The sequence below is a fragment of the Lithobates pipiens genome, unplaced genomic scaffold (assembly GCF_037356315.1).
Source record: "Lithobates pipiens isolate NorthernLeopardFrog02 unplaced genomic scaffold, aLitPip1_a1.2 Scaffold_30, whole genome shotgun sequence".
NCBI classification, from domain to species: Eukaryota; Metazoa; Chordata; class Amphibia; order Anura; family Ranidae; genus Lithobates; species Lithobates pipiens.
Genome location: NW_027507791.1, coordinates 59,085,529 through 59,099,689, shown reverse-complemented (window position 1 = coordinate 59,099,689; position 14,161 = coordinate 59,085,529). Strand labels below are relative to the sequence as shown.

At 42.3% G+C, this 14,161-nt stretch overlaps 1 protein-coding gene across 5 annotated transcripts in view; it reads left to right on the top strand.

The window, feature by feature from the left end:
• The window catches only part of ARHGEF11 (Rho guanine nucleotide exchange factor 11), a 262,171-nt gene that overhangs the window by 120,550 nt on the left and 127,460 nt on the right, over positions 1–14,161 (top strand). For all 5 annotated transcript variants that reach the window (XM_077464299.1, XM_077464297.1, XM_077464298.1 and 2 more), the window contains one exon: positions 12,217–12,315. In XM_077464299.1, coding sequence (XP_077320425.1) covers positions 12,217–12,315 — 99 coding nt within the window. The remainder of the gene's footprint in view (positions 1–12,216; positions 12,316–14,161) is intronic.

Sequence of the window (14,161 nt, the reverse complement as noted above, 5' to 3'; positions counted from 1 at the left end):
TTCAAGGACACAGGATTAATGCATTTCCTCCTAACAGAATGGCGATCTGCAGATTGCTGTTCTTCCTGTAAATTGTGCAATTGGCGGGTTCCGGCAGACATCGAGCCTTGGCTCCCATTGTGTGTGATCACAGTGGTAGCGGGTCTCTGGTGGCGCGCGTGCGTGCCCCCAGACCCGGAAGCGTCAGATTGTGTACTAGGTACGTAATCTGGCACGGACCATATATCTGCGGTAGGTGGTCGGGAAGTGGTTAATATTTTTTTTAGTGCTGTTTATTTTTTGCTTTCCGCTATTGGGGTACAATTGAGAATTGTGGCGATTCTGCCCGTGATCCTAAATCGCCAGATGTGAACGAGGTCTTAAAGCTTGTGTAAGTTACCATCAAACATTCACCTATCTATAATATTAACATAATGAAATATATTTGTTGCACAGCAGGTTGACTGCCTGTATACAATGCTATAAAGCAGCATTAAACACAAAGCCAAACATGTATCATTCATTAGATGTGGTGGCTGCATTCGTTTTTTTAAGGCGTTTTACTCTCTGTTTTCACCTGGTGATTTGGCCAGTAACACACCTCCCATATTGGAGTACCCCTACTCTGGATGAAGAACCACAGAAGGCACAGCAGCATTGTGAGTCTGGGGGGGAGGGGAGTGTCAGATGTACTACCAGATTTAGATACACAAAGTGAAGCCAGACTCCAGCACATTCTTTGTAATCGGTTACAGCAAACCACTTTTTCCTTTTTTGGATAAAGGTTTTAATAAATAAATGCTGATCATTGTAAGCACCCGTCAGTGGTAAATGGTTTGTCTCAACACTCTAACTTGGGGATCTCCAAACCTTATAAACAAAGAGCCAGTTTACAGTCCTTCAGAATTTAGGCGGGCCGGACCATGGCCAGTGGAAGAAGTAAAGGTCCCGACGTTGGTAGGAAAAAATAATAATGCCCCATTGTTTCAGTGGGAGTAATTGTGCCCCATTATTGGTGTCATTGGGAGTAACTGTGCCCCATCATTGATGTCATTGGGCCCCATCAATTATGTCATTAGGAGGAGCTGTGCCCCATCATTGATGTCATTGGGCCCCATCAATTGTGTCATTAGGAGGAACTGTACCCCATCATTGATGTCATTGGGCCCCATCATTGGTGTCATTGGGAGGAACTGTGCCCCATCATTGATGTCATTGGGCCCCATTGTTGGTGTCATTAGGAGGAACTGTGCCCCATCATTGATGTCATTGGGCCCCATCGTTGGTGTCATTAGGAAGAACTGTGCCCCATCATTGATGTCATTGGGCCCCATTGTTGGTGTCATTAGGAGGAACTGTGCCCCATCATTGATGTCATTGGGCCCCATCGTTGGTGTCATTAGGAAGAACTGTGCCCCATCATTGATGTCATTGGGCCCCATTGTTGGTGTCATTAGGAGGAGCTGTGCCCCATCATTGATGTCATTGGGCTCCATCGATGGTGTCATTAGGAGGAACTGTGCCCCATCATTGATGTCATTGGGCCCCATTGTTGGTGTCATTAGGAGGAACTGTGCCCCATCATTGATGTCATTGGGCCCCATCAATTGTGTCATTAGGAGGAACTGTGCCCCATCATTGATGTCATTGGGCCCCATTGTTGGTGTCATTAGGAGGAACTGTGCCCCATCATTGATGTCATTGGGCTCCATCGATGGTGTCATTAGGAGGATCTGTGCCCCATCATTGATGTCATTGGGCCCCATCAATTGTGTCATTAGGAGGAACTGTACCCAATCATTGATGTCATTGGGCCCCATCATTGGTGTCAATAAGAGAAACTGTGCCCCATCATTGATGTCATTGGGAGGAACTGTGCCCCATCATTGATGTCATTGGGCCCCATCGTTGGTGTCAATAGGAGGATCTGTGCCCCATCATTGATGTCATTGGGCCCCATCAATTGTGTCAATAGGAGGACCTGTGCCCCATCATTGATGTCATTGGGCCCCGTCGTTGGTGTCATTATGAGAAATGCCCCCTTCATTGGTGTCAGTAGGGAGAATTATGCCCCATTGTTGGTATCAGTGGATGAAATGGTACTCCAAGGGGTGGAAAAAATCGAACAAAAATCTGCATCTGGCCCCTATGCCGCAGTTTAGAGATCACTGCTCTAACTGCTACATCTTAGGATTGCTTGTGCTGCTGTAATACAACAGACTTACTGCTCAGATCACCAGATGACATATAAAGAAAGAAAACCTAAAAAAAAAAAAAAAAAAAAACTAATGCAGCCATCACATCTAAGAATTGGTAAGCTGCATTATAACAAATGTTTGCTTTTGGGTTTAATACTGCTCTAAGGACACCTGTCTTGTGAGGACTATATAATGCCCTTTGCTTTCCTCTCTTGAAAATGCTAAGTGCCTGGCTCTCCTGTTTTATTTTTTGAAAATTTATAGCAGTGAATTCCTTCTATTTGTTCTGTCTGCAGCTGCACTAAAATCGTAGACAAGGGCTGAGAACAGCAAGGAAGGAATCTGCTCCATATACTTGTCTGGTTCTGTTGGGTTGATCTAATAAAGGAGTAGACGGTGTTCACTTGGCTTAGGCTACATTCACAAAGGAGTTCTTTTGGAGACGGAGGCAACTGCTAGTAAGAGTCAGTAGATCCTCGGTGGTGGTTCTAAACGCAGTTGTACAATGGCAAGTTATTGTCACTTTCAATATCCAATCACCTGCCAGAAAAAAGACAGTTTCTGCTCCCTTTTTTTACTTTTTTTTAATTTAATTCCTCTTCTGTAGGATTGTTAACCAATAGTGGCTGGACCCAGATTTACTTGCACCACATCCCCATAAAGTATGTCTAATAAATATAGGATAATGTTAAAGCTTTAAAGAGTAACTCCACTTTTGTTGAGAAAACATTCCCCTATGGCAGTGGTCCTCCACCTCAGTCCTCAAGTACCCCCCAACGGGCCATGTTTTGGGAACTTCTCTTCAATAAAATAGCTCTTATCAATACCATATCATTGATATTAATCTAACCACCACTTCCCATCCGGGCCAATTCCGGCACTTCGCTCCTACAGGTACATGTAAAAATCATCATTTTTTTTTTTTTTTTCTAGAAAATTACTCAGAACCCCCAAACATTATATATGGCTTTTTTTTTTTTTTTTTAGCAGAGACCCTAGGGAATAAAATGGCGGTCGTTGCAACTTTTTATGTCACACCCTATTTGTGCAGTAGATTAAAAAAAAAGTTTCATGGGGAAAAAAAAAAAAAAAAGTAGCTAGCCCAATTTTTCATATAATGTGAAAGATGATGTTACGCCGAGTAAATAGATACTGAACATGTCACGCTTTAAAATTGCGCACACTTGTGGACCGACACCAAACTTTAGTACCTAAAAAAAAAATCTCTATAGGCGACATTTTTTTTTTTTTACAGGTTACCTATTCAGGGTTACAGAGGAGGTCTTGGGCTAGAATTGTTGCTTTTGTTCTATCGCACGTAGCGATACCTGACATGTGTGAGTTAAACACTGTTTACATATGTGGGCGTGACTTACATATGCGTCCGCTCCTGTGCGCGAGCACGTGGGGACGGGGCGCTTTAAAAATTTTTAAATTTTTAAGAATTGTATTCTTTATTTTACTTTTTTTTTTTTTTACACTTTCTCTTTAAATCAGAAATCTGTTTTATTACTATTACAAGGAATGTAAACATCCCTTATAATAGGAATAGTGCATGACAGGTCCTCTTTATGGAGAGATGTGCGGTCTATGAGACAAATCTCCTTCATGCTGGAAAGGCTGAGATGAAAAAAAATAAACTCTCATCCTTTCCAGCCACGTCCTTGGCTTTGTTTACTTCTGCTGGTCCAGACATGATGTCATAACGTTGCGCCCGCGCCTCCGAGGGTCATAGAGCTGACTGGGGACCATCTGGTCACCAAAAATCACTATGCTCAACTTCTGGCGGTGACCGATTCGTTCTCTGGCTCGCCGAACGCAGGGATGAGCTTGGAGAAGCACCTAAGGGCGGCGGGAGGTGTGGGAACGTCCCCTCCCGCCGTCTAGCTGAACCGCCGCCATTACTGTTCTTATGGTGCACAGAATCGCTGGCTGAAAAAGATATCTGGATGCAGCCTGCAGGCATCATTCAGATGTCCCCACTCAAAGTCTACCACATCATATGACAGCCTATGGGCGGAAAGTGATTAAAACAGGTGTGCAAAGTAAAGGAGAACCTGAAAACATGGCCCGTTGTGGGTACTTAACCACCTCCCATCCGCACTATAGCTGAAAGATGGCTGCAGCGCAGACCTAATTTGCTGGGAGGGTGTCAATAGACGTCCTCCCATGCTCGAGCAGCCTGTGCGCCCCCTGCAGGGAGCGCGTGGCACGCTCTGTGATCAGCCGAGTCTATGAGACTCGGCTGATCACAGATCGGAGTAGAAGGTCGTTCCTGACCCCTTACCACGTGATGAGCTGTCAGCCAATAACAGCTGATCATATGATGTAAACAGAACTGGTAAAAATATTTTTTCTCCGCACGCTGGTAGCATGAGGAGAAAAAAAGCCGATCACCGGTGGCTGTGAGAGGGACATCAGTCCCGATCGGGGAGAGCCTCTGCACCACCTACCAGTGCCCACCAGCGCCACCTACCAGTGTCCAGTGTCAACTATCAGTGCCCACAGTGCCACCTATAAAAGTCACCACCAAAGTGCCTCATCACCAGTGCTGTCTATCAATACCACCTGCCAGTGCCTATCAGTGCCACCTATCGGTGCCATCCATCAAGGCCCATCAGTGCCGTCTAATCAGTGTCCATCAGTGTCACCTTATCTGTGCCCATCAGTGCAGCCTCATCAGCGAATATCAATGAAGGAGAAAAATGACCCATTTGCAAAATTTTATAACAAACTATGAAACTTTTTTTTCCCAAAAATGTCAGTCTTTTTTGTTTAGCAAACAATAAAAACCCACGTGGTGATTAAATACCACCAAAAGAAAACTCCATTTGTGTGAATTTTTTTTATAAAAATGTAATTTGGGTACAGTGTAGCACAACCGCGCAATTGTCATTCAAAGTGTGTCGGTGCTGAAAGCTAAAAATTGGTCTGGGCGGGGGGGGGGGGGGGGGGGTGTGTGTAAGTGCCCAGTAAGCAAGAGGTTAAAGCGGAGGTCCACCCTAAAGTGGAGCTTCCGCTCATTGGAATCTTCCCCCCCTCCGGCGCCACAATTGGCACCTTTCAGGGGGGAGGGGGGTGCAGGTACCTGTACAGTACAGGTATCTGCACCCACTTCCGGCGTAGCTTCTGCATAAGGTACGCCCCTTTCCGCAGAATCTACGCCCCTTTCCGAAAGTCCCCCGCTGCCTGCTGGGAAACACACAGATCCCAGAGACAGCGGGGACCATCCTTATTGCGCAGCGTGACTCGCGCATGCACAGTAGGGAACCGGGAAATGAAGCCGAAAGGCTCTACTTCCTGATTCCCATACGCAAGATGGCGGCGGCAGCATCCGAGAGACGATCGAGAGATCGGCTTCGGGTGCCGACATCGCGGGCACGCTGGGCGGGTAAGTGTCATTATTTTAAAAGTCAGCAGCTGCAGTATTTGTAGCTGCTGGCTTTTAAAAAAAAAAAAAAAAACGGCGGAACTCCCGGCGGACTCCCACTTTAAGGACTGAGGTTGAGAACCACTGTTCTATGGGGTATCTGTGTACATTGTAGGAATTTGCAGATACCTACCTTTTATTATTCTTATAATTTTCTTTTATAGATTATAATATATTACAAGTCAGCATTGTAAAAAACAAGTTTCACAAGATAAAGTCAAAGCATGCAATAAAACTTCTTGTGTAAATAAGAGCTAGTAAAATAACGATAAATTATTATATTATATAATGAGAGATTATATAATAAATAATGTATTGTGTTAGCATATTCATATTAAAAAAATAAAAATAAAATATACAAAATAGAAATTAAATTCTAATATCAATAGTCAGGTATAATTATGGACGCTAAATGCTAAAAGGGGGCAATGATTAAATAATAATATTAGGTATTATGAAACAATAATGGATTATAAACTACAATCAGGGCCAAGGTCCATCTATATGGCTTGGTATTCCCTGAAAAAGTATGTGAACCTATTTTCTACCCCTATTTGTACTATAAAAAGGGGTAGGGAAAGGGGAGAGAAAATAAATATTTAGTGGTATAGTAGAAATCACGTATCAAAGGGAGGGCAGTATTTATCATATTTCTTTGTGTCTATACCAATGACTTATTTGTACCTGGTGGAAGATAATGATCTATCCATGGTTTCCATATGGATTCAAATTTGAGGATTTTGTCTAGAAAAATCGCTTCGGTCTTTGCGTGTACCAAGGCTTGTGTCACTCTCTGTTTGACAGTTTGTATGCATTGCAAAGAGAGTTAGTTTTCCATGCTTTCGCTATGGATTGTTTAGCTGCTGTTGTTATAAATAGCAATAGTTTAAATTGGACCTTTTATTATTCTGAAGAAATAGCTGTTTGTCTGTGTTCATGTGCGAAATGAGTGTGAATGGGAATGATTTTCATAATTATCAGTCAGCTGCTGCACCTGCAGGGTTCTAATGAGAAAAGTGGCAGGGTCTGCATCCGTTTTTAGATACGATTTCCCTTCGGGGAGTATCTCACCAAAAATGAAAATTTTTGCTACAGGGGTCGCCAAAAATGTAACTTTTATCTTAGTACAGGCTTCTGGAAAAATCAGTAAGCCAATCGCGCAAGCAGGAAATTACATTTCTGGGGGGTGTTCTGTATACAGGATGCCTCCAGGTTGCCATTTTGCATTGCAATGACAGCCGCTGCAGATTGAAAAGGAAAGGTGATTTCTAATAACATTCAATTACAATATGACTTTTGTGTAGCAATTGTATATGCTATAGTATTTTTTGAGTTTGCTATTTTTTAACACAAAAGTGGAGTTACCCTTATTTATGATTATAAACTAAAGAAACTAAACTAAAGAAAACCGCGTTAGGAATGTCTTGTCTTATGCCTTGTACACACGGTCGGACATTCCGACCACAAAATCCGTCTGATTTTTTTAGACGGATTTTGTCCAAAACTGGTGTTGCATACACACGGTCGGACAAAGTTGTCAGAAAATCCGATTGTTCGGAACGTAGTGACATTCGTTGCGTACGACGAGACTACGTAGAGGCTAGTAGGCAATAGCTTTGATCTCGTAATTTGATCTGATTATGCTTGACACTTTGTCCACAGAAAAAGTCCGATAGAGCCCACACGCAATCAGATTTTCCGACAATATAATCCGATCGGACCTTTTCCATCGGAATTTCTGACCGGACATAAGTAGCAGCTTGCGTAATACCCTAATACATGGTATACACAAAATATTGTAAACAGTGCAGCACTATGAAAATCACGATGGTGTTAAATTAAAATTGTGAACATGTGTGACCCAATCATAAAAAGTGACAAAGAAAAAACTGATATGGAAAAATATATAAACCTATAAGTGCATAAAAGTAATAAACCCATAATCCCAATGAAGAGCCAGAGGATAAGTTAAGTAGATTTGAATCCCATCAGCCTCTGAGCTTCCCAGCAGTAAGACCGCACACCACCTCAGTGTTTCAAAGAGGGGGGCTTACCAAAATGAGATGACCCCCAATAAAGAGTGGTCAGACAGCGCTCAATACAACTACGAAACGTCCAACTTCTCTCAAGCACCTTACTGAACAACCGCCCCGCTATGTTCCTACAGATCAATGTGCAATCACCTCACTGTAGGAATGGTATCCTAAAGAAAAATAGAAACACTCTCCATAGTGTAAACCAGTAGAGTATGCAGTTTTAATAAGGTAAATGCACTTACAATGGCATTTCACATCACATGTACACTCCGTTTGAAAGAAACCAAGCGGCTGCGGCTAATTTGTGCATGCATAGTGGCATGTGTTCTGGCTCCGCCCAGCACGTTTCATCATACATGATTTCACTAGGACATCCATAGCTTCCAACTGTTCCTGATTTTGATGCACTGTCTCTGTCCCTCCTTCCTCCCCATTTGTCCCTCATTTTGGTCTGATCTATATAATTGTATATAAAATGCACTTTTATCTTTTTCAAAAAGTGTTTCCCAGTGCTAAACCTTTCATCCAATTTCTAAATTGCTGCATTTGTAAATGTCAAAAACCAGTATAAAGGAATTGTAGTGGCAAAGAAAAGCACTTATGGGTTTAAGTCATTTTTTTTATTTTTTTTTGTATAATTCTCCTTTAGGGGGCATGGCAGGGGGTGTATCCTAGGCCTACATACTTTTGTTCTCTCAATTCCATCTCAAAACATTGAGCGGTATGTTCAAGTGAACATTGTCTACTACTAGTAAATGAACCCCAATGCAGAATACATAAATGATGACTTCAGAGGTGCAGTGCACTCATATAGTTACAGGAGATCACAAACTGCTAAAGCAATGCCTCGCCCCATGATTTGCAAAGTTTCATGGTTTCTCAGGATATTAAACTAACGAATATGTTTCATGTGTTCTACTTTGTTCTAGTTTTGCGTGTTATTTTCCATGAAGCATTTAGTATGGATGAATTTCTCTTGTTTAGACTGCGGGTTGAACTAGAGAAAACTAGCTGTGGGGGCCTAGCTTTAGTATTAGACTGGTGAGAGCAAGTTTCTATTGCAAAATGTGCCAACTACAGCACATGCTCCAAAGTATGTATGCACATACAGCAGGGCTCGACAAACCCCGGTCGCCAGGTCGCATTTGCGCCTAGATTTCGTGTACTGGCGACTGGGGCAACGCTGCTGGGGTATCCTGTCTCCATTTGGACCCCGAACTCCGCCGCGCAATTCCATCGGGCCGCGCCGGCCAGTAATTGAGGCCGCGGCTTTGCGGCCTTCTAAAATCTTTCGGTAGTCTGGCGCCATCTTGTGGTGGATGTAGAAATTACACCCTATTCCAATAATGCTAATTCCTAATGGAGTGAAGCTCCCCTGCCTGTTTTTTGCCCAACGGTGAGTGTGGTGGCTGGTAAATGGCTTCTCATTATATTATATATATATTATTAAATTTATTAATTTATTTATTAATTTAATTATATATATATATATATATATATATATATATTTTTCAGGCGGACCTGAGGGAAATGGCAGTAAATGAGCGGGAATATGTCGGAAATAATAGTCACATTCTTTTGTTAACCACTTCGTGCCCACGCTATAGACGAAAGATGTCTACAGCGCGGACACCAATTGCCGGGAGGGCGTCCCTAGACATCCTCCTGTTTACTTCCCCTCTGCACGCCGCCATGGGCGAGCATCGGGGAAGTTCTGTGTTGGCCGTGTCCCTTGGATACAGCCAATCACAGATCATGCTAAATGACCAATCACAGCGGCCATTTAGCACTCGAGCGGTGTGTCCAATGAGAGGTGATCTCATATGTGGGGGGCTGGGGGCTATCTTCCCCTCACTCGTCTCCATGTCAGGCCAGGGACAGGTCCAGATCGCCGTCACGGACCTGGCTCCTAACTTTTTTAGCTGGCTCCTAGATTCCAAGCAAATTTGTCAACCCCTGACATACAGTATCTCACAAAAGTGAGTGCACCCCTCACACTTTTTTAAAATATTTTATTCTATCTTTTCATGTGACAACACTGAAGAAATGACACTTTGCTACAATGTAAAGTAGTGAGTGTACAGCTTGTATAACAGTGTAAATTTGCTGTCCCCTCAAAATAACTCAACACAGCCATTAATGTCTAAACTGCTGGCAACAAAAATGAGTACACCCCTAAGAGAAAATTGTCCAAATTGGGCAAAAAGGGTCAATATTTTGTGTGGCCACCATTATTTTCCAATACGGCCTTAACCCACATGGGCATGGAGTTCACCAGAGCTTCACAGGTTGCCACTGGAGTCCTCTTCCCCTCCTCCATGTTGACATCACAGAGCTGGTGGATGTTGGAGACCTTGCGCTCCTCCACCTTCCGTTTTGAGGATACCCCTCAGATGCTCAATAGGGTTTAGGTCTGGAGACATGCTTGGTCAGTCTATCACCTTTACCCTCGGCTTTTTTAGCAGGGCAGTGGTCATCTTGGAGGTGTGTTTGGGGTCATTATCATGTTGGAATACTGCCCTGCGGTCCAGTCTCCGAAGGGAGGGGGATCATGCTCTGCTTCAGTATGTCACAGCACGTGTTGGCCTTGCGCTGAAGCTCGTTATGCCTTTGCCTTACAGGTTTTTTGTTTTAAAAAAAGAATAAAACATTTCTGTGAGCATATACAACCGCTTTAACTGTAGCTCCCCAGTGCCGGCAGCACTCATGCAGCCCCAGACCATGACACTCCCACCACCATGCTTGACTGTAGGCAAGGCACACTTGTATTTTTACTCCTCACCTGGTTGCCACCACACATGCTTTACACCATCTGAACCACATAAGTTTAACTTGGTCTCATCAGACCACAGGACATGGTTCCAGTAATCCATGTTCTTAGTCTGCTTGTCTTCAACAAACTGTTTGCAGACTTTCTTGTGCAAAATCTTTAGAGGATAAAAACGAGAGAGCGCCTATCTTGATTCAGGCTATATATTTATAATCTTTAGAAGAGGCTTCTTTCTGGGATGACAGCCATGCAGACCAATTTGATGCAGTGTATGGTAGAGTACCTCTGCAGCAATGCTGGCAGCACTCCTACATCTATTTCCCAAAGACAACCTCTAGATATGGCGCTGAGCACGTGCACTCAACTTCTTTGGTCGACCATGGCGAGGCCTGTTTTATGTGGAACCTGTCCTGTTAAATTGCTGTATGGTCTTGGCCACTGTGCTGTAGCTCAGTTTCAGGGTTTTGGCAAACTTCTTATAGCCTAGGCCATCTTTTATGTAGATCAACAATTATTTTTTTCAGAGACTTCTTTGCCATTAGGTGCCATGTTGAACTTCCAATGACCAGTATGAGAGTGAGAGCAATAACAACAAATTTAACACACCTGCTCCCCATTCACACCTGAGATACTAACACTATTGAGTCGCATGATACCGGGGAGGGAAAATGGCTAATTGGGCCCAATTTGGACATTTTCACTTAAGGGTGTACTCACTTTTGTTGCATTGTTGCATTTGTTGTTACATTAATGGCTGTGTGTTGAGTTATTTTGAGGGGACAGCAAATTTACACTGTTATACAAGCTGTACACTCACTACATTACATTGTAGCAAAGTGTCATTTCTTCACTATTGTCACATGAAAAGATATAATAAAATATTTACAAAAATGTGAGGGGTGCACTCACTTTTGTGGCATACTGTATACTTTATACCTGCTTAAATCGAAGCTTGGACCTGTATCCTGGTACTGCAGCTCAATGCAAATTAGTTGTCCACAGAAAAGTTCTAACATTCAAACCCTCAAACTGTTGTACATCCAAACCCATGTTTTGTCTGATTCTGCCCTCCTCAGACTGGGAAATCTCCAAAAGAACAGTAAAACCACAATTTATTGGATTCAAAAGACAAAAACTTACTCACAAGCATGAATAGGAAGAAGAGTATCAAACACAATTCCAGCCATAGACGGTGTCATCTGATGATGTATGCTAATGTTGGATGGCTAACGGGTTTTCCTCAGCTCTGAGGAAGGGGGCACGCCCCCTAAAACGCTTTAGCCTTCCAACCTTGGCATATATGTTCAGACGACACCACCTACAGCTGGAGTTGTGTTTGATACACTTGTTCCTTTTCATACTTGTGAGTACGTTTTTGTCTTTTGGATCCAATAAACGATTGGGTGGTAATGCACTAGGTGCTTGCCCCCTCCTTTTGTGTTTTTACAGTGCAAATTAGGTCATAGATCTAAATCCCGTGGACACTAGATGGTTAAGATGATATGTAAGAGCTACATGTATAAAAACTTTGGTGATCCTTTTTAATTCTTTCTAGCTTTATATATTTTATTGACTAACGTTAAAAAGTATTCCCGATTTTATATGTGATACTTCATCCAGGGCCTGAATCCGGTTAATTAACATTGCTAGCTTGATAAAAAAAAAAATTGGCATCTTGTTAGTGATGTGTGGCCAGTAACTAACCAGGAGGATGTAGAATTGAACAATGGCTCCCCCATGTGATCGTTAGGAGATATGTGCACTATGCTTATTTTTATTTATTTATTTTTCTTCTTTTCTTAGGTTTGGTTCAACGCTGTGTTGTTGTACAGAGGGACCAAAATGGCTTTGGCTTTACCGTCAGCGGGGACCGGATTGTTCTTGTCCAGTCTGTGCGCCCAGGTGAGTGATGCAGCTGTTATGAATAATCTATGCATTGTAAAGAAGCTGGTCTACCCAAAATGTACTTGCCCTGCCTCCAGAGTCTGATTAGGTCCATGTGAACGCCAGTACTTGTGTTTTTACATGCGCATTCGTATGGACAAAATGTTGTATTTGTGGAAATATGTCCAGATGCGTGCGAAGAAATGGAATAATTAAATAAAAAAAAGACGACATAGCATTATTATTGTTGCAATGTATGAGGAGTCTTCAAAAAGTTCTTGCACTTTTACTGTATATATATATATATATATATATATATATATATATATATATATATATATACGCTCACCAGCCAGTTTATTAGGCACACCTGTGCAGTTACATGGCAGCAACTCAATGCATTTAGGCATCTAGACGTGGTGAAGATGCTTGCTGAAGTTCAAACTGAGCATCAGAATGGGGAAGAAAGGGGATTTAAGTGACTTTGAACGTGGCATGGTTTTTGGTGCCAGATGGACTGGTCTGAGTATTTAAAAAACTGCTGATCTACTGGGATTTTCATGCACAACCATCTCTCGGGTTTACAGAGAATGGTCCCGAAAAAGAGAATATATCCACTGAGCAATAGTTGTGTGGATGAAAATACCTTGTTGATGTCGGAGGAGAATGGGCATCCTGGCTGGAGATGATAGAAAGGCAACAGTAACTCAAATAACCACTGGGGGAAAAAAAAGATCATTTTGACTGGCTTGCCATTGAAAAAAAGTGCAAGGAGAGTAGTTGTAACTCTACATACTCTACTCTTCTTAGTAAAATACATATTACTCTAGTATTCTACTATACTCACAGGGGCGTTTCTTAATAACTAGCAAAGTCTTTGTGTAATATGTGAATCGGTATCCCTTCTCCTAAAGGGTGAGTAGCGGAGATATGCATGTCTTCATCCAAAGCCGCATTTCCAACGTACTTTCAGGAGTAGAAATTGAAGAATCCTTTGTTCATTCAATAGTTGGTTTATTTTTCAGAAAGATAAGCAAAGACAAGATTGACATCTGGTAACATATGGCATGGTTTTGGCTTCTAAGGTGGTACTTCTGGTGTTACATTTTCCAAAGTGTAGAGTTCCTTCTCTTCCCACTCTTACCCCTCACTCTCATAATCTTGCTCCATTCTTATACTGTTTCATGATGTTCTGTCAGCATATCCTAATAACTCCCATATTTGCATATATACCTAATATGGTTCAGTCTATAGATAAGTAGCATAACTCCACCCATTGTCCTGACATAGTAACTCAAAAATAGAAATACCTATTCAGCAAAACCACTCCTCTCTATACTCCATGTTGTTCTGTGACCTTTAGAAACCATCACTTATTACCATACATATAACTTGCATATATTTTCAGAAACTTTTATCACTTAAAATATTAATTAACTCAAAAACCTTCTAACACACTCATTACAACCAAGGTATGCAGAATACCATTTCTGAATGCACAACACTTCGAACTTTGAAGCAGATGAGCGACAGCAGCAGAAGATCACACCGGGTGCCACTCCTGTCAGCTAAGAAAAGGAAACTGAGGCTACAATTCACACAGGCTCACCAAAATTGGACAATAGAAAATTGGAGAAACGTTGCCTGGTCTGCTGAGTCTCGATTTCAGCTGCGACTTTCAGATGGTCGGGTCAGAATTTGGCGCAAACAACATGAAAGCATGGATCCATCCTGCCTTGTATTAATGTTTCAGGCTGGTGGTGGTGGTGTAATGGTGTGGGGGATATTTTCTTGGCACACTTTGGGCCTCTTAGTGCCAATTCAGCATTGTTTAAAAGTCACGGTCTACCTGAGTATATTGCGG